Consider the following 27039-nt stretch of genomic DNA (forward strand, 5'->3'; position numbering starts at 1 on the left):
AAAAGAGGACAGTTAATGCTCTAACACCAGTTAACCATATCTCTGATTTTATAGAGATGATAATGTATCATAGTAGAAGAGCACACTACCAAGGAACTTGGAGATGGAAGTTTTACTTCAAGCATTTGCAAGTTTGTCTTGTCACAGAATTATGAGAAATACTCAGCCTTCAAACCGTAGTTCACATTTGTCACTTGGTTTATGCTTGTAGAACCTCACTAAAACAAACAATCTCAGTAGAGATCTCTCAGAATTGCAATGAAATTTGATCTTACAGTGTTTTTTATGTGGGATTTTAAAATGTTAAGGAGTTTAAACAATTTCACAATCTTCTTGATTTTTTTTAAATTTTTTTTTATGCTAACTGTATTTCCATGTGTTGGTCTGTTCCTTACTGCTGCAGTTTGATTTTAGTGCATCTTCTAAAAAAAAACCAAGGCAGGTAGTGAAATCTGACCTAGTACAATACAAATGGCAGTGATTATGGATTGAGGGGTTTCAGAGTGTTATATGTACAGATGTTTTTTTAAATTAAATTAAATTTTTCTAAATTTCCTAAAGACACACGTGCCTGAATTATCATATGTTTTCATGTGCAGTTACTATGATGAAGTGGGAAATGTACAATAGAAAGAGGAAGACTTGATGGGAAATAGACACATCTGAAGAATGGCAAATACTTGCTGTCTGTTAAGTGTTTAATTATTCTGTTTGCTTTCAGAAAATTTTCTGAAATGAGCTTCGTTGATAAGGACAGAATAGCTATTTGGGGTTGGGTAAGTACTCAAAATTTTTGGCTGGAGTAGTATTTAATTTAACAACTATTTATTGTGCTGTCACGTGTGTGAGATCCTGTAGTGCTTCATGTGAGGCACCTCTGGGGTCACAGCACAATCCAGTACTTGAGCTGATGAAGTTCATCTAAAAGTGTGTTTACACATTACCCTTTTGCAATCACTCAGGAGCCTTTGTAAAAGAAATTAGGACTACTAGAGGGATTAAAAACCAGTTTAAATGGATGCTGCCAAGTTCCTGTGTACAGTATGAACCTACACTAAAAAGAAAAAAAAATCCAAGTATGTATTCAACAGCACTTCTTCAGTTGCATGACTGATTTTAAAAAAGATGTGAAATTACACTCGAGCCAGCTGTGTGGGATGGTTATCGTGGTATTTGCAACCACAGGCCAGATTTCTCTAACTTGATGCATCTTTAAACCTGGCAAAGTAGATGGAAATATTTAATCATTTAATAGCATGCACCCTCAGCTAAAAAGCTAAATGTGTGCATAGTGTTAGTGATTGCAGTGCTGAATTAAATTGTTAACTGAAATTTGGGCACTGCAGGTGAAAGGCACAAATGAATAAATTGCTTGATGGCAATATGGTGTCTTTAATAGCTTTTCTTCTGGGGGTAAACATCTCTGTTCTATGAAATCACATGTAATGGTATTAACTGTAGTGAAAGGAAAATTCTTTCTGCAGAAATTGATTATTTGATGCAATCCCATCTTAAGTCCTTATGACCCTCAGGATGAATAGTAGAACATTCCTCTTTGGAGCTGTGTTGGGATTATGCATCCTGGACATTGAACCTGTTGGCAAACAGATTTTCTTTAAATCTTGAGTTTTTAGATTGTTAGCCTCTCATTGTCAGCCTGTACATGAATTCATGGACATGAATTTTGTTTGCCATAAATTCAGCAGTGATACCTTTACTGTGGCCAGGTTAGGCATTTAAACAGTGTTTAATCACTAAGAGCATGCATTACTTTGCTTATCTCATTGGAAGGACCTAGGAATTGAAGTTGGAGCAAATATTTGAGGACTTTGAAATAAGATGCAATTCCCTGTGCCTGTAATCTGGTTTTAAGACAGGAATGAGATCCAAAAATAGCTCTTGTTTTTGAATGTGGGTGGGCACATTTTCCTAAATAACCCATTCAAACTCTGGTGAGGGCAGTCATTTGGGCGGTTGGTGACAGTGTTTAGGTATCTTGCTGCCTGGATATTCAAGTGTGTCAGATATTTACTCATCTGTGTATGAGGCTAGACTGTGAGTAAATTTTTGTGTATAGCAAGGAGTGTGTTGTTGCACAGTTCCTCCCACAGACTCAGCAGATCCTTCACTCCCCAGTCACAGTCTTGCTCCTGACACTTTGGGGGAGAGTTAGGGAGCGAGTTGCCACAGGCCTGCTCCAAGGGAGCTGGAAATTTTTGGACGCCCTGTTGCAACTACTCATCAGAGCAGACTGTGGGCCAGAGCTCTGCTTCCACCCACTCCCCCAGCACGGGAAGGGACACAGCGGTTCAGCAGTGTCTCGTTTCCTGTCGTTTGCTGCTGCCTACAGTGCTACCAAGCACAGTCATCCTCAGCTGAGTCACAGTTCGGCAGCGTTTGCGCCCTTGTTCCCCATCAGGCTCTCATTCATCAGTGCCACAGCTGCCATGCGCTGTTTGGTGCCTGTTTCCCCGACCGAGCAGGCTGGCTCAGATCTGACCCAAATTCAGCATGGAGTTCATTAATATGAAAAACGCTGATCCTATAAATGCCTGATGAACTGTGTAGCAGATGGGCCCCATCCTTTCCCTTCTGACTAAAATAACAGCAATGTTTTCTTCTCAGTCTTATGGGGGATATGCGACCTCCATGGTGCTTGGCTCTGGGAGCGGCGTGTTCAAGTGTGGAATAGCGGTTGCCCCCGTGTCACGCTGGCAATATTATGGTATGTGAGGGCTTCCTCGTTACAAGGATTCCCATATGTCTTCCAGTGCACACGCTGCAAAGTGTGGATTTGTAGCGCAGAACTTTGGGTTATCTACTAGATGCCACGTAAATGCCACTTGGTCTGTTTTTATGAGCTCATGGCCACTGCGTTTTGAAATGAAACCAATTTGCTAAATATTATTTCCCATTTTAAAAAGTCAGATCCATAACTTCAGGTAATCTCTTTAACCATTAATGAAGGCTAAATCATTGTAATATCGGTAGCACTGCTGTAATGTGTCTGCGTTTGCTTTGGTGACACACAGTATTGTGTGTCAGAAATCCATCGCAGTTAAAGTTTTGTGTCTTCAAAATGAAACTTCACTTATAAGAATGAACTATGAGGATTAACTTTGAACTTCCATTGTAATTTACTCTCTCAAAGTACCAGAATAGGATTTGAATTGCCTTATGTTGGTTCGTCAGGGGCTTTTTTAGCGTGTAAAATTTGGATTTTATAAATCTAATTCATCTTGAGAATAGCTTGATGTGAGAAAAACCTGATCAAGTGGACAAGTGTCTACATGCTTCAAGCCTTTAGAGCATGAGGTTTCAAGTAGTTGCAGGAGGCTAGAAATGGGCTAGTTATAGGGGCCCTCCTCCCAGATTAAAAAAAATTATATGAAGTTATGAATCGGTGCTGGTACAATCTGAACACATTTTAACATTTTCCTCATTTTTATTTATCCAAAAACACTCAAGGGAAAGCTTTCTCTGGCAAACCTCTACTAAAGAAGGCATAATTTATCATTCTGCAACTAGCACAGAGGCTGTATAATAGCTAATTCAGCAGATCAGATCATGCTGGTAGGCAGCAGCAGTAGTCTACTGGGGACATAGCAATGTCCTCATAATATTTTGGACATGAATATTACAGTATGACAGAAAAATTTTTTTTTAATAATCAAGATCTCTAAAATTCCACTTCTACCTAGTTAAATGAAGGATTATGGAGGCATATTCATCATTAAAAAACCTCTAGTGCAACAACTCTGAGAAGTCAAATGGACATTAGAATACAGCAGCAGAGCATTAATTTGTAGGGTTTAAAACAAAGCTGCAAATCTGCAAATGATAAAATGGCAAAAAATGCCACTGTTTTTTTTAACCCAAGCTGAATCCTAATATACTGCTATATTTTCGTAGTATAGATTTTTGGTGGTAAACAATTAGATAAAATAAATAAGATTTTTTTTCAGATGCTAGTTATTTACTGCAACATCTTCAGTCATTTTTTAGGATTACTGAAAGAATAACAATAAGGAAACACTGACACAAAGTGCTATATTAATATTCAGCATTCAGGTGTCCATGGCAACAAGAAGATTAACTATTCTGAATAACGATGGTTACCTACACCCTTCATTGTGGAAAACCTGATTTCCAGTACGCATTGTTACTGCTTGTATTGATGGTAAAATTGATGGTAGACAGACTGAAAATTAAGTAGCAGATTCTAATTTTGGGATTTTTTTAATTTCAGATTCAATATACACAGAGCGATACATGGGCCTTCCTACAGAAAATGATAATCTGAAGAACTATAATGTAAGAAAGAAATCACTTTTTTTGTGTGTTGTTTCATTTCTAAACTGGTATGTTGTTCTTTAAACAGTTTAGTTCTTTCCCTGTGGGGAGAAATAAGTTTTTTCTTCTTTCCTGCTAGAACTGTTGCTTTGTTCTGTTACAGGCTGTAATCTTGTGTGTTTGAATTTGCACAAGGCAGCTTCCTCTTGGTGTATGGTGTGGGGTTTCTGTTGTTTGTTTGGTCTGTTGGTGTTTTGGGTTTTATTTTTACATTCACTTCCATTTGACTACTTTGCAGACTGTAAAACAAGCTGTAAAAACTTTTATTTTAACTACCAAGAAACAAATTTGTTTTAAAATTTATATGTTCATGAGCAAAATATGCTTTATCTTAAACATTTTTCACAAAACCAAATGTACTCCCATTCTCTCTGAAATGTTATTTTTTTTTTTTAATGAGTATTATGTGAACTTCCCTGCTTTAGGAATCTGCAGGTTTTTTGCAGGGAAAGCAAAATCCCCTCCATACTAGAACACTTTGACAGGTAGGCTAATCTGTCTGTACCATGATGATATCAAATTGCAGAGCAACTGAAAGCCAGCATTGTCAGGACTGAAATGTTGGCCCCATCTCCATAGACAGAGGGTGTCCAAAGTTTGTTCTAAAATGACCAGTGTTTGCACAGGAGTGAGGGAATTTGCATTTGTCCTGCTGAAAGCAAATTTCATGTAGATTGTTCGTCCTTGTTGCAGCGTGATTAATCTAATTGACTTGCTCTAATCTAATTTGACTTGCTCTTCCATGTGCTAGATGATTTCTGTTGCCTCAAGGGCTTTTTGAAGTCACAGGTAGCTGGGCATAGGGCAGAGCAGCCGAATGTTCTGTTAGGTTTTGGGAAACTTCAGGCTGAGGTGAAAATACAGTGGCTATGGGAGAACTATGGGAATCTGAGGGGTACTTTGTGCCCTGGTTATTGGAATGTTTCACAGAAAACTGTTTCACAGACCAGCCATGGTGATACTGGAACCAAACATTGATGTTAGAGGAGGAGATAGAGCATTCTCTGTGTTTGGGTTGGTAAGCAGGGTAGAAGACGGGTAGCACTGTTGTGTGCATTAAAAAAGTGTCATGGGTAGAAAAAAGGGTGGGGGTTGTTGCAGTGTTTTAAAAGTATCATAACACATATAAATACATACATATATGTACTGAAACATGTGGTTTGACATATATTTACAATACTCTAGTGTTGTCAACTGCTATATGAGATGTTCTGGTCAAGACTGGGGACAATGGTAGTGACTGCTGGACAACTTGGTACTGTGTCTGTCTCCCTCTTCTAACTACTGAGCTCTTGGGCACAGCAGGAACTGACCAGCAGCCTGCAGCCTCCTGCCTGCCTTTTTCCAAATGTGTTTCTTTAAGGCAGTGGGAACAGTAGGAGGTCTGCGAGGTAGCAGTGTAAATACGAGTTCCTGTCGCTGTGCAGAACGAACGTTAACGCTCTGGGTGCACAAAGTCACTCACCAGCTTCACGGCACAGATGGCAACAGAGGACTGTTTAATCCTTTCAAGCCAGGAGTCGGATTTTCTTGGCATGGTATCCATTGCTGGCAATGGCCACGTTGAAACTGCCAGTACCAAAGAGCTAAAGGTTTCAAATGTGTTACTCAGAGGACTAATTGGGGAGAATGGTGGCTAGATGGAGGCGGAGTAATTGCCTAGATCAGATTGTCACACTTCGCTGCTGCTCCTAGAGAAAGGAAAATGCAACTTAAATCCTCATTTGTTGTTAAAAGCTCCAAATAATATGGTACTTGGACTTTACTTTTAACCTGGAGGGTGGGGTGGCTTGAGAAGTGAGTTTGTTGTTTCATGTAGGCTCAGTGACCGTGTTGTGGGATTTTGTTATTGCTGAAGATCCTTGCTGACTTCAGCCCAGTATGTTCCTGGCTTACAGCCCCTTTGATCCATGTCCCAGTCCCAATAGCCAGCCTCCTGGCCCCTTGACACTGACAAGAGCTGTTTGCTGAAATCAATGGTTTTTGAGGTGAATGCAGAATCTGTACTGAAAGCTAGTACGTACAGCTGAAGCTGTTAAAGCTTGCACTGCTAACTCTGTGCTGTCAGGTTTGTGTGCTGCATCATATATTCTCTATCCTGCTGCATTGCTGTAAAGCTGGCAGGAAAAGTGAAAAGTTGCATAAACTGTAGTATGCACCCTGATTTAAAAGAAATGAGATGCTGTACACACCTGCTTGGAGAAGATGAGCACTTCCCTAACATGGAGAGTATTATTAATGACTGAATATATAGACTCAAGAAACTAGTTGTGGTAAGAGGGGTACATCCTGCCTTTGTGCTACTGTGACATTAGGTTTTACTTTATGGAAGGCAGAGAATGTGAGATGTTAACTATTGTTTGTCAGGAATCAAGGCTGAGGGAGGACTCACGCTCCTAAGTGGGCTAATTAGGTATGTTCAGTATCTTTTAATGTAGTTCTAAACTACTAAAAATTAGAGCTTTGTAAAAGAGAGAAACAAGCATGGGTGGTGCTCCTAATATAATCCTAGACTGAATGGCAGAGAATCTGGTGGCCTGGAAGAAACATCCCTTTGATGTTTCATTGAGACTGAATCAGGGCAGAGCTCTGGAGGTCAGACGCAGTAGCCATGTAAAGCATACTGAAGAGACTGTTCAACTTGTGAGAACATTATTTTGCAGTTCACTCTGAATTTGATATGCTTTTGGCAAGTGTTTGAAACAGTCATAGATTTGGCAATCTTTTTCTAGCAGATTTGAAATGTTCAGTCCTTAAGAACTGCTGCATCATTAGGTTATGCAAAACAGGGTACAATTTTGTAAATATGCCATCTTGTACTGATTTGACATTTGTTCTATTATCTGAGAATATGCTAAAGGGAGAGAGACCTTCAATTTCAGCCAAACCTTAACTTGTTTGTGGAGTGCTGATAAAATGTTGACTGCTGTGTGATCTTTAGAAAAGCCAGTTACACTCAGCAGGGCCTAATTCTCAGTACTTGTTCACGTTACCTTTTCAGAGCCTTTGTCCTAGCAGTGTAACTGTTAAACAGAGGTGGTAAATAGAGTTGTATTTTTTTTGCTGTCCACTTAAGGTTTGTTCAGCTGCTGTTGCTTTGTTGTCTAACTGTGCCTACCTGAGAGTGCTCCCTATCTTGCAACCTTCTTTAAGGACACAAAGGTACTGTGTCCTTAAATCTTGTTTTAGGGAAGGGACTCTTCATGTCAAGTGTGAGTACAGCAAGTGAACTATCACCAGTGATAAAAAAGCAGAGAAAGTATCTCATATGCTTCTTCTTTCTGAAGTATTTTTACAAATAACTTTATTTTATTTAATGCCTGAAGAGGAAAAATAGTGACATCCTCTTTCTAAAACTGCTTTTGCCAAGTCAAGTTCTCGGAAGTGTAGCTTAAATCAGGCTTCCACTCACAGAAGGTTTACTTAAAACAGCATTGTTTTTCTGCAAGAAAGCCTAGCAAGGTGGTCTATCCATTTTCCCTCTGCACATGTGGGAAATTATTTACTCAAAGGATACTGGTTGGTTTGGGGTTTTTTTTGCTTGTTGGTGGTTTTTTCATCTTTAATCTCACTGGGCCAGCGCTTTCTCCATATTTTGGCACTCATTCTTACTCCATGATACCAAATCATCTAAATGGAAAGTATCATGCTTCCACTCTTGGTGGATTTCCATATATTGGATTTCTGGTGCTCTCTAGCCTTTGACTATCAAAAGAGGGCAACTGCAGTGTTACAGACTGCAGGGTGGGGGTTTTTTGCCCTCTCTGCTGAACTTGGTTTTTAGTTTGGTTGAATACATACAAAGAACTTACTTCATGTATGGAAGGGTTCTGGTACACTATTCTGCCATGACAAAAGAAATTTAATATTTGTACTTGCTTTAAAGATTCACGAGTGTACAAGAGACATAAGGAAGTCGGAACACTTCTTGTCTTGGCAGTACAATGTATTCGACTTTTTTGGGGTACTAATCCTTGTGTAAGGATACAGCCTTAGTACAAAACTAGGAAGAAAAGCAAGTCACTAAATTCTTCTGTTCATAATTTTTAGTAGTTTTTTTCTTGCCAGATTAACTGGTTGTCTTATCAAGCCTAAAATGTCTTGTCCCTGTTGTTCCTCTTCTTTCTCTGCTCATAGCAGAGCACCATCCTACTCCCTTTCCTTGCCCAAATTAAAAATCTTATCTGCAATCCTCACTGTCTTCATTCTTTAGTCACAGTAGCAAGTTAGGTGGGCTAGAATGTTCTAGGGAATATGTTGTTACTATGTTTTAAATTTCTTGATTAATCATAGTTGCTGATTATTTCATCTTTTCATCACTATCGTGTTTCCATTCCCAAAATTTAGCTTGACTTCTGTTTAGAGATTGGGTCTAGTGATTTTCACTCAGGCATTTATCTTTCATATTTGGAGAGCGCATTTTTCTAAACTTCTTGTTTCCCAGTTTTAGTGGAGACTGAGGCATTGTTAGCTGTGGTGCCTTACCTGCAGGTGAACCTTGTGGGGAAGATAACATGTGTAGCCTCTGCAAGATCGACTCCTTGCTCTCACAGGGTGCACTGTTGCCATGGCAACATTTTTTTTAACTTGTCTGCAGTCAAGCAGGAAACCTATGGCACACGGTGTGCTGCAGGCTCCCACCATGCTGGCCATGGATCGAATGTGAGCCTCACTGCAGAGCTCTTCCCTCTGCAGCCCCTGTTCCTTGGCACCACGACCTTGGCAGCAGCTGCAGGCAGGTGTGGGGTGCTGGGAGTGGGGGCACCGTGCCCTGGATGTGTGACCGTGTCCCTTGGCACTTCAGAGGGGGGTAGGCAGGGCTGTGCTTGGGCTGAGCTGAGGGAACCCAGACAGTGTCAACACGAATCAAATTCAGTTGGTAGCAAGTCATACCCTCATAAATAGCACCTTTTTTCTTTTTTTTCCCTTTAATTTCAGAGTTCAACAGTAATGGCCAGAGCTGAAAAATTCAAGGAAGTTGAATATCTCCTTATTCATGGAACAGCAGATGGTGAGTTGCAGTTAATTAGACATTTTAGTATTACAGACAGGTTCGCAATTCTACTACTGACAAAACAAAAGCATGAAGGGGCAAGGCTGTTACATTTGCGTCAATAAAATAATACCGATTTCTGCAACTAATCTGTGTTTCAGTCAGCAGTGCTGGGGAGTCTAGTGTGTACATTGCTTTGATTTTCCCCCAGAGTATTACAGAAGCAGTTTTTGTTTACCTTTTTCCTCTTCCACTTTTCAGATAATGTTCACTTTCAGCAAGCAGCACAGATTTCCAAAGCTCTTGTTGATGCTGAAGTGGATTTTCAGGCAATGGTATGGTTCTGTTTTGTTTGTCGTTATACAAATGAGAATAATAACATAAGCCCCCTGTGGTAAGGTATAAATTCATTGCCTTCTTAAATGAAAGTTCATACAGTTGCATTTCATGTTCAGTAACTGAAATGTGAACATAAAGCACGTATTCTATTTTTGCACAAGAAAAACTGTAAAGCAACACCATCTCATATTTGATCCTTTTTACCTAAACTTTCATTTTCTTAATTTTTTTGTGTTATCAGACAAATAGCCAGGCCCAGCCTTTGCATATACCCAAGTGCAGTGAATAGTGTCTTAGAGATAGGGTAAAAGGGAAGGTTGGCTTCAGCAAAATCCCAGATAGCCTGTCCATCAAGTCTGGTGTTTACTGTACTTGTAGGACAAGCAGTTATTTGCCCTTTCTTATGTTGTGTGTGGAAGTTCTCAGACTAAGGTGCAAGCTCTTCCTTTCCTACATTCTCTCAGCCCTAGAGGAGCAGTGCCAGAGAGGATGATGTATAGAAGGAGGCCAAGGGCATGGTTTTCTTTCAGCCAAACTCAAAGGACATACCGAGGGAGAGGTGAGGCACCCCTTGTAACTGAACAGTTGAATCTACCCTCCATGTGGACAAGCCACATGTTGTTTTTACACCTTCAGCATAAGAACAGAGCATGTCCCACATGCAAAGAAGGAGCTTAAGTGTCATAGCAGCTTCCTACCCCATCATGTCTTTGCCTCCATGCTGAAAGCCTCATGCTAGGATCATTTTAAATGGCTGCACAGGTTTTTATGTCTGTCATGTTTGATTTATTTCATTGAGATGTAGCTGCAACTAACACTCTCTGTATTTCTCTTTCACACAGTGGTACACTGACAAAGACCATTCCATCTCCGGTCAAGCACACAAGCATATTTATACCCACATGAGCCACTTCATAAAGCAGTGTTTCTCTCTGCACTAGCACCAGCATTGTGCTCGTTAGTGATGGTACTTCTCCAGAAAACTCTCACAAAATGTACTCTGAGCCAGTATAAATCAAGATGAGCTAAGAGTCAGCTCTTGGGATACCAGTGTACACAATGAAGTGCTAATCTTTGTAATGATTCCTGTTGCCAAGCAACTATTGCATTTTTATTGATTGTTTAATCGGGTCTTAACATCACCAGAATGATGTTGCAGACTTCTAGGAAGCATGGTACTTGCTTGAGTAATTACCTTTTGATATTTCAGTCTAAAAGAGGAACAATCCAGTTTGTGTATTAGAGAAAGGAATGATAAAAATGTCACATCACAGAATAAAAAAAAAAATAATGTTTCCATCAAAAATGAAATGAACCCTGGGGTAATTTCTGTGAAAATAATGAAGAAACATTTTTGCAGGAATTCGTAAGGCTTGATAATTATTATTTTAGAATTGTTACCAGGAATACTGCAATGTTAGTATGTGCAGAATGAAATACTTTACACTGCAGTTCCTGAAGTGAGTGTGTTTGCTCTGCAATCTCTTGTATTACAGTTCCAGAACTCTTGCAAGGCAAGCACATAACCAGCTTTCACCAAAGATTTTGAATGACACCTAATCAAACCAGTGCCACTCAATTTCTTTGTGTGCTATCATATAGTACTATGATTTTTGCTTATTTTACAGTAAAAATGGCTGCTACACTGGGAATATGCACTGCAAAATCTCCTCTGGGAACAAGAGCCCTATTTTTTTAATGCAGAAGTTGCTCATGTACTGATGAATAGGAACTGGTTCTTACACTGAGACATAAAACATTACAATGTGAACTAGCAGTCACTTACAGCAAGGGCTGGACTGTTACTCTCCTGTGAATGTGCTCTTTGGCAAAACCTTACAGCCTACCAATAAATATCTGCTTTTTTTACAGCACTCCAGGTAGGCTTCTCCATCTAATCTGAGGATTAGTTTTCTTAATTTTACATAGAAAAAATGCAATCCACTTCTACTAAAAATTGTGCTGCTTTAAAATAATAAAGATACTAATTTATGAAAGGAGGTGTAGCTCACATCATTGAAAATTTTGCTTCAGAAAAAGAACACTGGATTTTTTTTTAATCCCATTAATTTTGAGGATGATTTACAGTGAAGCTTCTGATTTTGTGTAATGGTATCATGTAATGGAGTGTGACATGATTATCTAACACTTAGCTTCTTGGTATTACATGCCAGCATCTGATTATGTCTGTATTGTGGGTTATTAGTGACATTAGGTGTGAATGTAAAAGTACTCATGCAGACAGATAAAGCATGGGGAAGAATGTTAAGGCACTTTGTGCAGCTTGTCCTTAAATGAGAAAGTCTCAAGTAGAAAATCAGATTTTGTTTTCACAAACTAACAATTCCTTGACTCAGAAAATAAGATGGGTGGTTTTGTTCTGTTTGTTGGCATTTTTTTGAAGCACATTGGAGCTGGGTTTTACAAATACCATCTTGGGTTCAAGGGAATAGTGGCTCTAATCTAGACTGGCACCACTGTTTAAATTCTACAGGATTACAGGCTGTCAGTTATCTTCAAGAGGTTTTATCATGACATCCCTCATTCTTTTGAGTCAAGGCAAAGAAACTTATATCAGTATAAGGTAGATCCCAGCAATAGAGACAGGTTATAAGAAAAGATTATCATTATGATATGGCTTGTGTATGCAATGGTAAATAATTAGGATTTCTTTTAATGTTATCACTCGCACTGTCATAGAAGCAAAAAAAAGTGTTTCTGTAATCCAAAAAACTACTTTCACCAGGCTCTCATTAGGTAAGTGCAAGAATTAGTATAATTAAAGAAACATTTAAAAAAAAAACAGTGAAACTAAAAATTATATGGTCTTTCATTAAGATGCAATTCTTTACATCTGACCTACATGATTCTAGCATCTCACTGGCAAACTCTTCTGTACTCTCTATCCCTCATCCCCTTTTAACTGTCTTACCTGGGAGGCATTGCATAATGCAATGCTAATTATCTTACTTTGTCTGGAAAGCAGCTTCTAAGATATGCTGCTAATAGACAATGATACAACTTACAAAACAAAAGAAAACTTCATTTCTATAGTAAGTGTCCTAATTAACATCAATTCAGTGTCTAATTTTTCACTGTGGTAGAACTCCCTCAGCTCCAAAAATAACAGGATGATAGAGCTGCCTCAGGGAACTGACAACTTGCTTGAACTGCAGGAGCACAGGTAAGTAACTAAAAGTGAGGCCACAGAAAATATCTAGCTCGTTTCATTAATGTCCAAAGCTAGAAGTCAGTTGTGCCTGAATTATTGCAACATGCTAGTCAGTTGCACATCTACCGTTTACGGGTTTTCTCTGTATTTATTTCTTGTGTGAAAAGGATGTTTAAGTTTGTTGCACAATACACTTCGTGTAAAATCCTAAGAGAAGCAGCGGAATCTTGAGGTGTCACTGCTACCATTCTTAGGCTAGGAGACTTCTAGTCTTTGGTTTAATAATTGGTGAAGAAGCTCAGAAGGGATTTAGTGAGATGGAGTCAATACTGTATGTAGTACTGCGATTCATGGCCTTAAATTTTTCAGTAGCAGAAATTTAGGATTCTGAGAAGAACAGAAACATTTTAAATTGTATGACCTTACCTACTGATCTCTAAAAAGATCCAACTACTCCTGCTTTGTCTGCATCATCTCTCTCAGGAGGAAAGGGGACCAACTCTTGAGTAGTAAACTTGAGCTTTGTTCCCATTCGCTTCCTGGGACAGTGAGCTCTGAGCTGTCCCCAGTGTCACACTTACTGTGCTTGGTCAGACCCAGTACATCACCACCAGCTCCACCCAGGGAGCAACACTCACAGCCTTGCACGGTTCTGTGAGATTCCACTTGGAAAGGGAGCCATGCTGGGCTCTACCACTCATTAATTTGTGAGGCCCGTTCAGGTCAGGTAGACGTTTCAGATATTGCATGGTATTGTAAACCTCTTCTGGGTTTTGCAGTATAAAAATAAAATTGAAAATTAGTTAGGATAAATATTTATTTTCACATAACATATCTTAATTGTGAAAAACACAATAGTCTATTCACATGTACACATAAACTTTTGTAATAAATTACATCCAAGAAGTTGAGTAATTTTGAGCAGGAATATGAAATTAGAAGTAAATATAGCACTACATCTGCTTTACATTGTGTGTGATTTCAGAACGTTAAGATTAACATTGGAAAAGCACTTAAATTCACGCAAAACCAGAGTGTTTTAAAATAAAACCACTCTGAAATACTGAACAGAAATACAGAATGCCATTGAATACACTGATTTCTTAATATTCTAAGAGTTGGTCAAGTGAAGCTAATACATTTTGATTGTATACATTATCTGTAACAAAGTCAGCAACATGTTAAAACACCATCAGGCTGCTTTCAGGACAAACCAGTATTGAGCTTCTATACTAACCTTAAAACAATTGGAATCTTACAATTTTATCATCAAGTACACAAAACAAAGCATTTAACCTTAATGCATCAGCATTTTTTTCCTAAATTTACATATACAAAACATTGAATTAGGTGTAAATTCTTCTTTGCGTCCATTAGATTTTTTTGTTTTCTCCATAAAAATGGCTTTTAATGGGCTTGGATAATGCTAAGGTAAATTTAGAACAGTGACCCTATTAAGTTTGCAGCAAAATGCAATTATTTATGGCTAAAGTATTAAAACATACACACTCACACACACAAAAACATTGGAATACTTTAAATGTGCTGAATGGGAAAACTTGTTCATGAGGTGTATAGAAAATTTGCATATTTGGGAAAGCTGGGGAATGTTAGAGCCCTATGGATGAGTTCTTACGAAGATTGCAAGACTACAATTCTTTTTTTTAGGATTCAAAGTTACAGCATAATACTGAGAGTTAGCTTTCATTTTAATAATTTAAAAATTTATCTTAAAAAATTTAAAAATCAGTGAATTCCAAATAACACAATAAAACTTCAGCTCTACATCCCTATTCATTCAACACCTAATCTCGCAGTCTTTTACACAAAAGAACAGCTTGAAGGATCAGGCAGTAACAAAATCCATTACAAAAAATGTAATAGCCTTAAAGCCACATTTTACTTTGCAATGTTGTTTTTATCCTTTAATCAGTATGTACTTGATGGAATAATAAAGAGCTGTAACAAAACAACAGCAGGATACCCATTTAATTATTATACACAATCTCTGAAACTAAGAGGTTTACAGTTGTTAGTGGAGAGAAGACAATATTAATATGTCCTTTATGTGGCTGAATTTTAGGCAATAAAAAGGAAGATCATTGGGCAGGTGATAAAACTGCATGTGGGATATAGTTTGTATCTACAAAAATTTCCCTATTATAAAGTAATGGATTGATTAATGACAAAATGCATTTGTTTGGCCCACCATGGCAACATTCATACAATACAAGATAAGATACCGTAATCACAAATCGCATTTTAAGAAATACTGTACCCATGTTTCACATCAAAGGATGTGGTGGTGTTCTTTAGCTAAGGTGAGAAAATGCTTTAATATATAATTTTATATATATATATATATTTATATATATATAGGACTATGTTCCAGTTACATACAAATTTTAATATTAAATACACTGTATTAAATCAAGGAAAACTTCACAAATACAGAATCTGACCCTGCAATTCACATTGCAAAACTGAATCCATGACTTCAAATGGACGGATTAAGGAGGAAAGTATTATCCTTGTTAGTTTGTTCACAGGGTCAGATCACTTGTTATTTTATAAACTTCTTAATGTTCGCTCATCAATTTGGGTCTCTTGAAATCATTTACTAGTTAGGTGATTAAAAAAAAAAAATTGGAACAAGGGTTTTCAAGTTCATCTTGAATCAAGATTATTAAGTATTCTCACACAGAAAAAGTAGCAAAATACAGTACAAACCTATTAAGAGGAAAGTTGAATTTGAAAGAAAATTTGCTTCTTACATTTCTGATACAAGTACTGATAAATGGCCAAGATCAGCAACGAACACAAAGATTTTTTGCATTGGCTACTGCAGACATTTACATTGATACTAGACAAGGTAGACAAGGTGGAATGAGACAAGTATTGCACTACATTACCTGTGCTAGTTTGAGATGAAAGACAAAAGTTACAAGGTAAATAATTTATATTTAGTGGTTGTGGCACTCCTTTAATTCGTTTGCAAAAAATTACTTGAAGAGCAAGTCATAGACAAGTCTCCCGGTCAACACCTTTCCCTGAGTCAGCTTTCTTCTCTTTTCTGATTTCAGCACTAGGAAATGAAAGGGGAAACAAAAAAAATAGAGTTACGGTAGCACTATCACACACACAACTATATATATAATCTACCTGAAAACCAACATTGCACAGATACTTTATTTTTCATGCTTCATGGCACAAACTGGGAAAGCAGGTGAAAATTTCTGTGCTGAATGGTGTAGAAGACATCAGGCAGCGTTTTAGTGACAAGGTAGGTAAAGAACTTAAGATGTACAGACAGCCAGCATGCAAGCAAAGATAGCCACTTATTTTTACTTTTTTGGCAAATACAACTTAATTTACTAAATAATGGTAATGGTACAGTTCTCAGACAATACCAGGGCATTCTTAAATGGAACAAACAAGAGGTCACAGTTAGTATTTCTTGTCTCTAAAATGTATTCTCTTGTTCAACTGTACATTTAGGAGGAATGCTTCTGAACTAGAGTGGTGCAAGCCAATATCGAACAAATATTTGGCTTTCAGTCTTGATTGGGGAGAGCAGAAGTCTGGGGAGGATGGGGAGAGAAAATATTCCCCATGTGGAGTATAATACATACTTCCTCATGTATACATTATAAGGAAATAAAAAAAAAGCCTGAAAGATCAGACACAAGCTGTATCATTCAGAACACTAAACCAGAGTTCAAATTTTGATTCAGCTTTTTTTTCTCTCCAGTTAAAACAATGTTGATTTGCCTACAGAAAGCAATATACGTGCAAAGCAGATGATTTTTTGTGTGTGTGAGTGTCCTAATTTACAACAGCGTAAATAAATATAAAGTCATGTTCTTCCAATGAGTCTCAATCACAGCATGAAAATGCAAAGAGGCTTCCACAACACAGGCAAATCAAGCCTTCAACAAAGAGTGGCAGGGTATCTAAAGAAAACCAGATGGTTCTGAGAACAAACCTGTAGCAAGCACATAACCTACCAGGTTTCATGGGAATAATTCCTTAACTAGAATGAATGAGAAATAGGCTGAGTTACGCAAGGCTTAAAGAAAGCAAGATCAATTCTCAAATTCTTACGGCGATTCATGCACAATTCTACAATCATTTGACATTTTTCTTCACGTAAAAATTGCTTTAAGGATACAATTCAGTTCAGCCAAAGCTTACTTCTATGCCTATGGCAGCTTCCAGAGGTGTTAATGGAAATAGCTAAAGAATACCAACTTCTGCCACTTCAACTGCCAAATCTGTCACCTTCTGTAGAACAGTGATAGAATTGGGGGTACGTTACACTTTCTGCACACAAAGGGTATGCAAACAAATTCCAGGGGAGGGTGAATTGCAAGTGCAGCAGTACAGCAGGCAGGGAGTTACCTGTGCTTAGTAAAAGCAAACACTGAGGTGTTGTGTGCCTTACAGTCTACAATATTTCCACGTTTTAGGTGCCTCTGTGATACCAGGAAAGTCTTCCTTCTATTTAGGATTCACATCTCTGAGCAGCTCCTGCAGATGTGGGCTTTAATGCCTTGAGAAATTTGAAAAAAAAAGGACAAGTCCAGTCTTTTTCCAGTAAAACACGTCACTGGTGGATCTGTAAAGGGGTTGGAGCTCTCTTCCTCCCTGCCAAGGGAGTAGCCTAACACGCTGAGCAGGAAGGTCTGGGATGTGGGATTTTCATACCTTCAGGTGCAAAAGGAAACTCACTCATATCATCTACAAAGATGCCTCTTTCTCCAATACTTTAAAAGATCAGCTAAAACCAGTCTATCTCCTGTCCATGGTCAGATCTGCGTATGCTTTGAAATTGCTCTCTGAAGGGCTTAATACTGTGAGCAAAGACAGAGGAATGTTTATTTACATGTACCAAAGAGGGCTGTGCTTCAGATAAGTGCCTTCGTGTTCCATTCTACCAAGAAAGGCTCAAAGGCAGACCTTCAGGTTCCTGAGAATTTCAATAATAAACAAAGGTTGGAAAATTGTAAAGTTCAGGTGCCTCTATGGATAGGCAACTTGACTGAATCCCTCGTAATTCTGTCTCTAGCCAGGTAAAAGCATTCAGGAGCCTGGGATGTAAGAGCTCTCACACTATGCCACTTCAGGGCCAGGGCACATCTTGTGATAGAAATTATCCATGCATCAGATTGCGAAGTCATTTGTATAAACCCTTCCTAAAATCTCTTTTTGTAGATGATCTTAGTTTATAATTGGCCAAGTCAAGTCAGCATTTAATTACTATGAGTAACTTCTTGTTAACTTGTCAATGCCTTGCATAATAGGCATTCCATAAAATCATAGTATACTATCATAATTTAATTATCCCCATTTTATAATATTTTGAGATATAAGGAAGCAGAACTGACAGCAGAAAGGGAATACTAAATGTTATGTAGTTGAACTTCACAAAGTATCAGTAAAATCTATTTCAAAATGAGATTTTTTCCCCCTCTATGATAAGGTACCCTTCACTGCAGAAATTGTTAATCTAATACTGCTGATCTTGATCATTTACAAAATTTATCCTTACAACTGCTACCATTCCAAGAGGGCTTTTTTCCTCACTAATTATCTAGGATTGAATTATATCATCATTTAATGGTACATGCATTATGTTCTATAATATTTTTGTAGTTCTATCCCTAATATGACTTAAGACTAAAGTTGCTTATGGCTTTGCTTATCAGAAAAAAAGTCTTTCAGGGTTAAAGCTCGTTGAATCTACTCCTCTCTCAGAACCTGAGACAAGCTAGAGCACCTGAAAATGCAGGATTTCAGAGTCTTTAAGGTTGTTGTTTATAATAGGGCACTAATATCTAAAACCAGAAAAATCCTTTCTCCTGAGTCTTCATTTTCAAGAGCAAAGATACAAGAAAATTAGATCTTTAGAAAATTATTTTCTATTTCATTAGTTTCTATTTCACTGCAGTTTAAAGGGAAGATCTCTTATTTGAGCCACAATCTATGTGGATGTTCTTTGTTCAGAGGTTTATGTTTATATCATCTGTTGTACCACCAGAGAAAGCAACATCCCCCAAGAAAATTAAAACTCCTGTGTACCCAGGGGCTGTGAATGTACCACATCAGGTTCTTCTCTTTCTCCAGGCTTTCCCAGCCTGGACAGCAGAGGCACTTGGCATATGAAAACCCTGCAGCAGATCCTCCTCCCATGCACCACACTGATTTCAGTGATCCTTTTCAGTCCATGTGTAGGGTGGAAGGCAAACAAGAACTAGGCTATTTTGACTCTGAGTGAAATATTATCAAAATGACCACATTAGTGGGCTGCTCCATGGGTGTCTGAAATGAAGGTTCTCTGGTCATCAACTGCTCAGCCTTGTCTGTGCAGTACAGGGAAAGGAACAACTCTGAAAGGCAGCATGCCATTTTGGGGTAACAAAATTTAAAAAACACTATCAGTACAAGTGTTCTCTTACTGCATCTGTTCACCTCGAAACAACGACTAGCTGTTTCAAACATGGGCTTTTGAAAAGGATATTTAGAAATGGGCAGAATATAATTCTGCATTTTAGAAAAGATGACTAGGAATAAATGGAGCATTTGACACACTACATTTGATACATGTGATACACTACACTATTTAAATACACTATTTTAAATACAGACTAAATTTCAAAATCCAGTATTTGGGACTTTAATGAAGACATTTTACATTCTTATTTGAAATTTTTCCTCATCTTGTCTCCCCAAAAACTCCACAAAGTCAACTCATTTGTGTTCCAAGGTGACACCATTTTGAATGGGAAGACACAATCAAGGAAAAGGTTGGGGTTGGGGTCTTACCTTGGGGGAATCAGCTTCTAGAGTGATTAGGAAGGGGAGCTTATGACAGAAGTGTGGTACAAAACAATTAAATAGAAAATAGTTACATTTTAAATTTATGGAAGCAGCAGAAAAGATTGTCTTAGAAAATCACACTGTGCTTGAATTTAATATTTTCTTATTCCTGTCGTAACTCTGTAGCACAGATAAAATAATGTGTCTTCATTTTACTGGACTAAATTCTAAAATTATTTAACTGTTTTGAGTACAAGTGAAGTAGGCAGAAATGTGTAAAGAAATAATGCAATCATAAAATTATTTTCACTCCAAATATTATTAGATTGCATTCAGAGTAGTGGGTTCTTCATACAGCTATTTCCAGGGCACTGATGATCACTTCTTTTTCAAGAGGAAAGTACAAAAGCAAGCAGAACAAATGCAATATCCAGGTGGAGGCTGGTGGTTCATTACACAAGCATCACGCATGCTCAGCTTCATTTTCCACTGGAGCATAACTAAGTACCATGCAAATATTTGTGATTTATGTTTTTAAATAAATAGTGAATTTGTGTTTTGAGCTCAGAATATTACGACTGGACATAAGAAATAAAACTGCAAAATGCTAAAAATCTTTCTAATCCCTAGTAAAATATTATAATATTGGTTTGACATCAATATATAAAGTATAATGAAGTTTAAAAAAATTAAGACCTTTTAGAAGGAAAGCTTGACTCCTTATCTTTTGCATTCTCTGAGGATATCAACAATGTCTTCCACACAGCAGTTTTTGCCATTTCATCAGAAATGTTTATCACAGATGGGTCATCTCTAGATAAGAATGAAAGTAAATACACAATAAAACAATCAGCAATCAGTCTTGTTACTTATTAACTCAATAAAAGTCCTTGAAAACTGATGGTGATGACAGTAAGTGCAGTGTAAGTTAAGAGACTATGCTAAACTTCAGAAGTCCTGAACAATTACTTAAATACTCTCTCAGAACATCTTAGCTTTTAAAGTATTTTCTTCCTCCAAAAGCAATTAATCACGGTAACATCAATAAAATTTATTGTGTCACTACCAAATAATAAAGAAGAGAAAAATAAAGAAGTGTGAAATTAACTATTGCCCAAGATTTCATAGCACGAAAGCGGCATCCCTGGATTAAACACGATCCCAAAAGGTCCTACTTATGCTCTGAGACTCCAACTACTTTTAAAACTATTTTAAAAGCAATCAAAAGCCTTAACAAAATAAAATATTTAAGAGTGCTTAAATATTTTTGATATCTAATTTAATAGAGCTAATAAAAATGCCCAAATTAAACAAATCAGTAGTATTAAGTGGCCCTTTGTAGCCATTATGCTCTTTTGCTTTACCTGGACTGCTCCAAACATGTATTTATACACTTCAGTGTTTTAAGGGGTTGCCTGTACATTATTCCTGACTTCATGGTTACTTGGCATTCAGTAAGCCCTCAGTAAACTTGCTCTTTGTTTTGGGGAACCACTTTAATCACCAGCATCTTGACTCTTGTTTTTAGCTGCAGGACTGCAACCCTTACAGTACAGAGTCAGGTATTACCCAGGCAACTCTACCAATGTCAACACACAATGGAGACCAACAGAGATCACACTGCAAGATAATTAAGCTACATATTGCTAATATAAATTACAACAAGAAGGTATGGACAAAACAAGAAAAGAACCAGACCATTAGTAGTGTGATGAGTCAAAAGGAATAGGCTGGGATTTTTCAGAGACACAGTTACAAATCTCCTGATTTGCATTAGGAGACATTATGGTCACTTTGTGTTAAAATATTAGAGAGAAGGCCACTCAAAGATGATGTTCCTATGAACTCACATTCATGCAGAGGTTACTGTCACCAGATATTTCAAATCTTTTATTAAGAATTTATTTCTGAAAACTTTAAATTATATTCATTCCTTATGGGCTGGCATGAATATCTATAACATAGATATTCATGCTTTTTTCAGTTTGTGTCAACCCTGCATTATGCTTTATGTACCCGGGACAGCTCTTGATTCACTCATTATCTTACATAACACGATTGAATCAGAATGTTTTACAGTGTAATATTGTAAGAACCTAGTTTTTCTGCAGCATTTTCAAAATCCTTCCTGGATCCCTGCTTGCATCAGGGTGAAGGGTTTGACCTGTTCTACATCTTCCTTTTGCACTGTGCATGTCAGAAGCCAAAGTTCATTGTGAACACTCTGATCCTGCAGTGCAGTCCAATGGAAGATTTCCAACTAGTGTGTCTTTTTATTAGGGAATGTGAGATCGTGTGGAAACACTAGAAAAGAGCTAACCTTGTTAAATGCTGCAGTGTATGGTTCAGTTCATCTATTTGTACCAAACAAACATTCTCCTGATATTCAGTAAGAATTATGAATAAATATTGTTATTGCATTTATTTAATTGCAACTCACCTAAAAGAGGAAAGGTATATTTTACCTGTAATGTCCTTCTAGTGGTAACTGAACAGTCCCTTCCTCTTCCATTGCTAACATACTTTGCTCTTCCTGGAACAAAGGAATTTAGACATGAGACAGGATATGAAATAGTGAAAGGTAAAATTTCTGTACTTTAATCATCTTTCCATTTTCTTCAAGTATTTATTTGAAGTTCTTAAAGTGAGATACTTTTCAACTTTTACTTAAATAGTTGATATTTAAAACCTTCTATTTTAAAAGTTGTATCTTCACTTAATGGTATTTTCCAATGCCAAATAGAGCATTGTTTTATAACAATAAAGAGAATTATTAACAGTGAGTGAACAACTATCTGATTAATTTTAAATAACCCTGATAACAGGATATATGCATTGATTTTACATGCAAAAATTAGGGAAGATGATTTAAGTTTGCACACACAGTTTTAATATTGATAATACTGATTTTAATACTGATTTTTCACTGAAAGGTAGTGAAACAAGAGACCCAAAATTAGTTTTCACTGGAAGAGAATTAGGAGATAAATCTACCAAAAATCCCCTATGTAAATTGCAAATTCAGCAAATCTGCTTTAGGGAGAGGGAGAAGAATAGAGCAGCTCTCAAGTGCCATGTCCTACTTGCAAGAACAAAGGAAAACAACCTCCAGAAGAGGATTCCCAATGTCCACACCCCTGGTCAGGATAAGCACAGCTAGGAGGTTAAAAAGCCTTGGCAGGAAGGTGACCATCAAACCCTGCTCTAAATTGTTGCAGTGTGTGTGAGCGCAACAGACACCCAGAGACCTCCGCAGCTTCCTTCCCTTTAACAGTTTCCCTTTCTAACAGTTTTCACCACTGCCTGTCTGAAAGCAAGGGTTGCCTAAAAAAGAGAGTTTATCATTTTCTGGCAGATCACCAAAGGCCCATGTGCATCACAAACACTGGTTTTTGTTATCAGCAGCAAGAGCCAGTACAATTTTCCAAAATAGTAGAATTTAAGTTCTCTCTGCTCAGAAATTTGTTTCTTCAATGTTTCATTATTGTAACTATTTCAAAAGTCACAATTTTTTTTTCTTCAAATGTGAACGTTCTTTGTTCATTCTTGTCTCAGAAAGACTTAATTGATTAACATCGAAGTGGCTTCCAAAGGAGGTCTGTAAGGCACGTATCATATCCACTATAAATGTACAAAGCCCTGAAAAAAACATGGCCTAAAAATATAAAAACAACTTAAGTGATGAAATTAGGAACCAATCAAGTAAGTTTCAGATCCTGTCAACTACATTTCTGAATATTCTTGTGGGTAGAATACTTCTATTTTTAAAAGCTGTGTGATAGCAACTCTCCAATTAATTCCTTAGGCTACATGTCAGAAGTTTTTTATTACTAGTTAATTTTGTCATTTCCAGGCTTCACAGCTTCATAAGTTTTTGACAGTTGAACAGTTTTAATAATAGCTCTAAATATTTAGAAATGCCAAAATATGTAAAAATAACCTCTCAAAATAGACAGTGAATGAAATAAAGTAACACCAGTAGATTTTCCCAGTTTTGTTTTCTGATGCCATCCTATCAAGCAAGGGAAGGAAAGTGACATATAAGCAAAACACAAGTATAACAAGGAATTCTTTCCAATAACCAGACCCACATGAAGAGAGCTACCTTGGTTACTTCTGGTTACTCTGAATTGTGATGACAACAGACACCGTGATGAAACATCTCTCTGGTCTGCTCTGATTCAAGGCAGAAAACAATGACTCACATATTTTAATTTCAGCCTGGTAGTTTTACAGGCACATACTAAATAGTAAATAATCATCTGGATTTTTTCTATTATAGGTAAAATCTTTTCCCCAAAATATATTCCATGACAATATGTTGAATGTGTCAAGGAAATCAAAGGTAAGAGTTTACCAGGTTACAGAGGCAGGGAGTTGTCAAAGGTTACAGAAGAATCAATCCTAAAGGCAGAGTAATCTAGTTTGTGTAGTTACCCATTATTAGCTAATGTTCTGTTTCTGCAAATAAAGCTACTAATGGGAACCCTTAACACACACATTTCACTGGTCTTGGATTATATCTCAGGGCATTCTTAAGGATAATTTTCAAGTTGGTAAGGAATTACCTGAAAAGCATATTCTTTAAAATAGATGAGGAGTCCAGATCTGAAACAGCCACCTGGGTGGTAATGCCACAGGATGTGAGTTTGAGCATTTGGTTAACGGGGTTAGCAGGGTCACTTTTCATTACAAAGTGAATTCACTTTTCATTACAAAGTGAATTGTTTCTGCAGGAGCAGAAGGACAACTCTGGCCCAGAGTGTAACTGGGACACTGCACAGGGTCATGGCATTGCTGAGAAAGGGCACAGAGTGATGTCTTGTGCCCTGTGTAAGGCTCAGAGGCAGCTGGGACATCCACACACCTTAAAATCTGCACTTCCTTGCTCAGCATCTCCTGCAGGGATGAGACCCAGCCCAGTGCAGCATCTGGGATCTGAGGGCTTTCCTACAGGCATGGTTTCATCTCTGCACACCATCTGAGTGGGTCTCAGAAGCAATCCCCAGGAGTACTGTGGATAATATTTTATATGACAGTATGGCAGCCTAAGAATCTATATCCTCACCTAAGCCTATCAGATTTGTAACCTTAAAAGCACTTATGCAAAATATGACAATGTTACACTTAGATACTGCCAACAAGTCTGCTTGGTACATGGAATGTGCCTTACAGAATTTTCTCTAAATGTCTGAAGGAGAAATTGATAAATTGCTACAGACAAAGAAACCTGAAACCATGACCCACCTCTTTCTCAGCATCTTCCAGTTTCTTTTTCTTGCTCTCAGGCATCAGATCATCTAACCAGCTGAGCTCCCGCTTGGTAAAGAAGAAATCCATGAGTTTTCGGACAAATACTAAAGCTAGGACCTGAAAAGATATTAATTTAAAGAATTAGGAAATTAAACAAGTAAAACAGACAAATAGACTTGTAGAGGAATTCTTTCAAAAGTGACCAGTTTGTAGCGAGAATTTTATCCTTTAGTTTGAATAAGCTAACAGCTGCTATTTCTTTGTTCAAATGAAGTATGGTTTGAAGCATAACAATCACTGAGGTCAGTAAATATTTTCTATTATCATCAGAGAAATCCCTTAAGCAGCAGACCACCATTATTTATGCCAAGACACAGAACTGTTAGGCTCCTCAGTTCAATAAGCAATCTTCCTTAATGAGTGAATGTTCTTTCTGTAACAGGATTTAGTAATATTCCTTAAATAAAAAATGTCAAATAAATGTTAGTATTTTTTCTTTAAGAGAACATTTTTCCCTAAGAGAATATAAGTTGGGATATCCACACACAAGATTCGAAGCAGAGGTTGAATGTCAAATTTTTCACTACTTAATACATTACAAATTTTCCTTGAACACAGAATCAAAGCAATATTATAATTAACTGTCCACAATTATATTTTTCTTCAATAATAATTATCCACAAGTGAAAATAATTAGGGATTTTTAGAGGAAATAAAAAAATTCATACCATCATAGGAAAGACAATGGCAGCTCTTGAAACCTTTATAATCCAGAGAAGTACAAGACAACTCAGCTGAATTATAGTGAAGAGATGGACCTTTCTAAGAGGAACATGCCTTAGATAAATAAAATCTGGCTGGTGCTTTGCAGGCATCCAGAATAACTTTATCCTGTCAAAAAGCTGAAAGAGAAAATTTTACACGTTTGGATCAAAATGAGGTGTAGGATCATCTATGCTGGCATTCACACACTGCCTAAGAGATCCTGAATATCCAAAGAATCTGGCTTGTTATTCTAAAGGCAAAAACTACATCATTTCAGCAGCACAGAGAGTCCCTCAGTAACAACCATAAGCCTTTAATCTAGACCAGTCCAGCAGTGCAAAGGACTTGTCTTCGCCTCACTGAGCACCAGAGTACGGACGAGAAACGTGTCACTAAGCAGAGTTTAATCACTTGGTTAGTCATCATTCAGTGCCTTCCATTTGAATACACATGTGCCTCCCCAGGTTGTATTGCAGCTGTGCTGAGACTCTGAACTCTGCTGAATTACATCCCATCCATTCTATGCTGCAGGAAATACCCTGTTCATTGGATGTTACACACGTTGTCACTACACTGGATGTTACACACAAACAAGGTGGTTAATTTGAAATTGTGAACTCTTAACATCAGGCAAAGTCAGACTCCAGAATGGTCTTGAATCAATTATGATTCCCACTGAATGGAAGCTGGTTGATCCTGTTGGGTATGTGCACTATCACACCTCTTTCCTAATACATCCTAGATTCCTTTGTCAACCACTGAGCTCTGCCTCCTTTACCACATAAAAAGCTGCTCATGGAGGGACCTCTGCAGTCTTTTATTTCCTGCAAATGAACAATTTTCTTTTACTTCACCAGACATTTTATCCCAGGCTGTTTCCTTCTCCATGTTTCACTTTATTCACAAAACCAGAAACAGAAAATGAAAAAGAAAAAAAGAGGAATGAATGCCAGAAAGCTGCTAGGAATGTATGTGAGAGGTTCCTATTTTTCAGGCCTATTTGGCTCCATACTGACCTGAGACATTTGTGTCATGGCACAGTGATTATGGTGGTACACCAATTCTTCCTGCATGGATGAGACATACTATATTCACATAGCCTTCAGCAATGTCAAGTTTTGGAAATTTTTATTGAGCATGTACAAACTGCATTTTTTTAAAGGCTTTTAATTTAGTCAGATTTGAGTATATTCCTTTTTCACAGAAACAGCAAAAAGCACATCCTCCCACAAAAGCCATCTTATCAAATCTCTATTCCTTATCCCAGCATGGGGGAGGAAGATAAGGAGGGGGATGCTATCACTTTTCCAAGTAAAGATAGCCAGATTTCAGCATGTCTTAAAAA

The 27039-nt window shown here is 37.6% G+C and overlaps 2 protein-coding genes across 9 annotated transcripts in view; one reads left to right on the forward strand and one right to left on the reverse strand.

Annotated features, from left to right (window-relative positions):
* DPP4 (dipeptidyl peptidase 4) overlaps positions 1 to 11685 on the forward strand; it is a 40500-nt gene extending 28815 nt beyond the window's left edge. The window contains exons 21-26 of the mRNA XM_064718552.1: positions 722 to 776; positions 2626 to 2725; positions 4250 to 4314; positions 9292 to 9364; positions 9608 to 9681; positions 10528 to 11685. Coding sequence (XP_064574622.1) covers positions 722 to 776; positions 2626 to 2725; positions 4250 to 4314; positions 9292 to 9364; positions 9608 to 9681; positions 10528 to 10626 — 466 coding nt within the window. The 3' untranslated portion in view covers positions 10627 to 11685. The remainder of the gene's footprint in view (positions 1 to 721; positions 777 to 2625; positions 2726 to 4249; positions 4315 to 9291; positions 9365 to 9607; positions 9682 to 10527) is intronic.
* Positions 11686 to 13656: 1971 nt separating this feature from the next.
* Positions 13657 to 27039, reverse strand: part of SLC4A10 (solute carrier family 4 member 10) — a 146423-nt gene continuing 133040 nt past the window's right edge. For 5 of the 8 annotated variants that reach the window (XM_064718542.1, XM_064718544.1, XM_064718540.1 and 2 more), the window contains 5 exons: positions 25658 to 25831; positions 24924 to 25046; positions 22142 to 22209; positions 20373 to 20489; positions 13657 to 15942 (listed from right to left, as the gene is read on the reverse strand). In XM_064718542.1, coding sequence (XP_064574612.1) covers positions 15876 to 15942; positions 20373 to 20489; positions 22142 to 22209; positions 24924 to 25046; positions 25658 to 25831 — 549 coding nt within the window. In that variant the 3' untranslated portion in view covers positions 13657 to 15875. Of the gene's footprint in view, positions 15943 to 16864; positions 16891 to 16930; positions 17410 to 20365; positions 20490 to 22141; positions 22210 to 24923; positions 25047 to 25657; positions 25832 to 27039 lie in introns of those variants that run through there. The other 3 variants (XM_064718547.1, XM_064718545.1, XM_064718548.1) reach the window with 3 other exon arrangements.

Source organism: Zonotrichia leucophrys, chromosome 7, assembly GCF_028769735.1.
Source record: "Zonotrichia leucophrys gambelii isolate GWCS_2022_RI chromosome 7, RI_Zleu_2.0, whole genome shotgun sequence".
In the NCBI taxonomy this organism is placed as follows: domain Eukaryota; kingdom Metazoa; phylum Chordata; class Aves; order Passeriformes; family Passerellidae; genus Zonotrichia; species Zonotrichia leucophrys.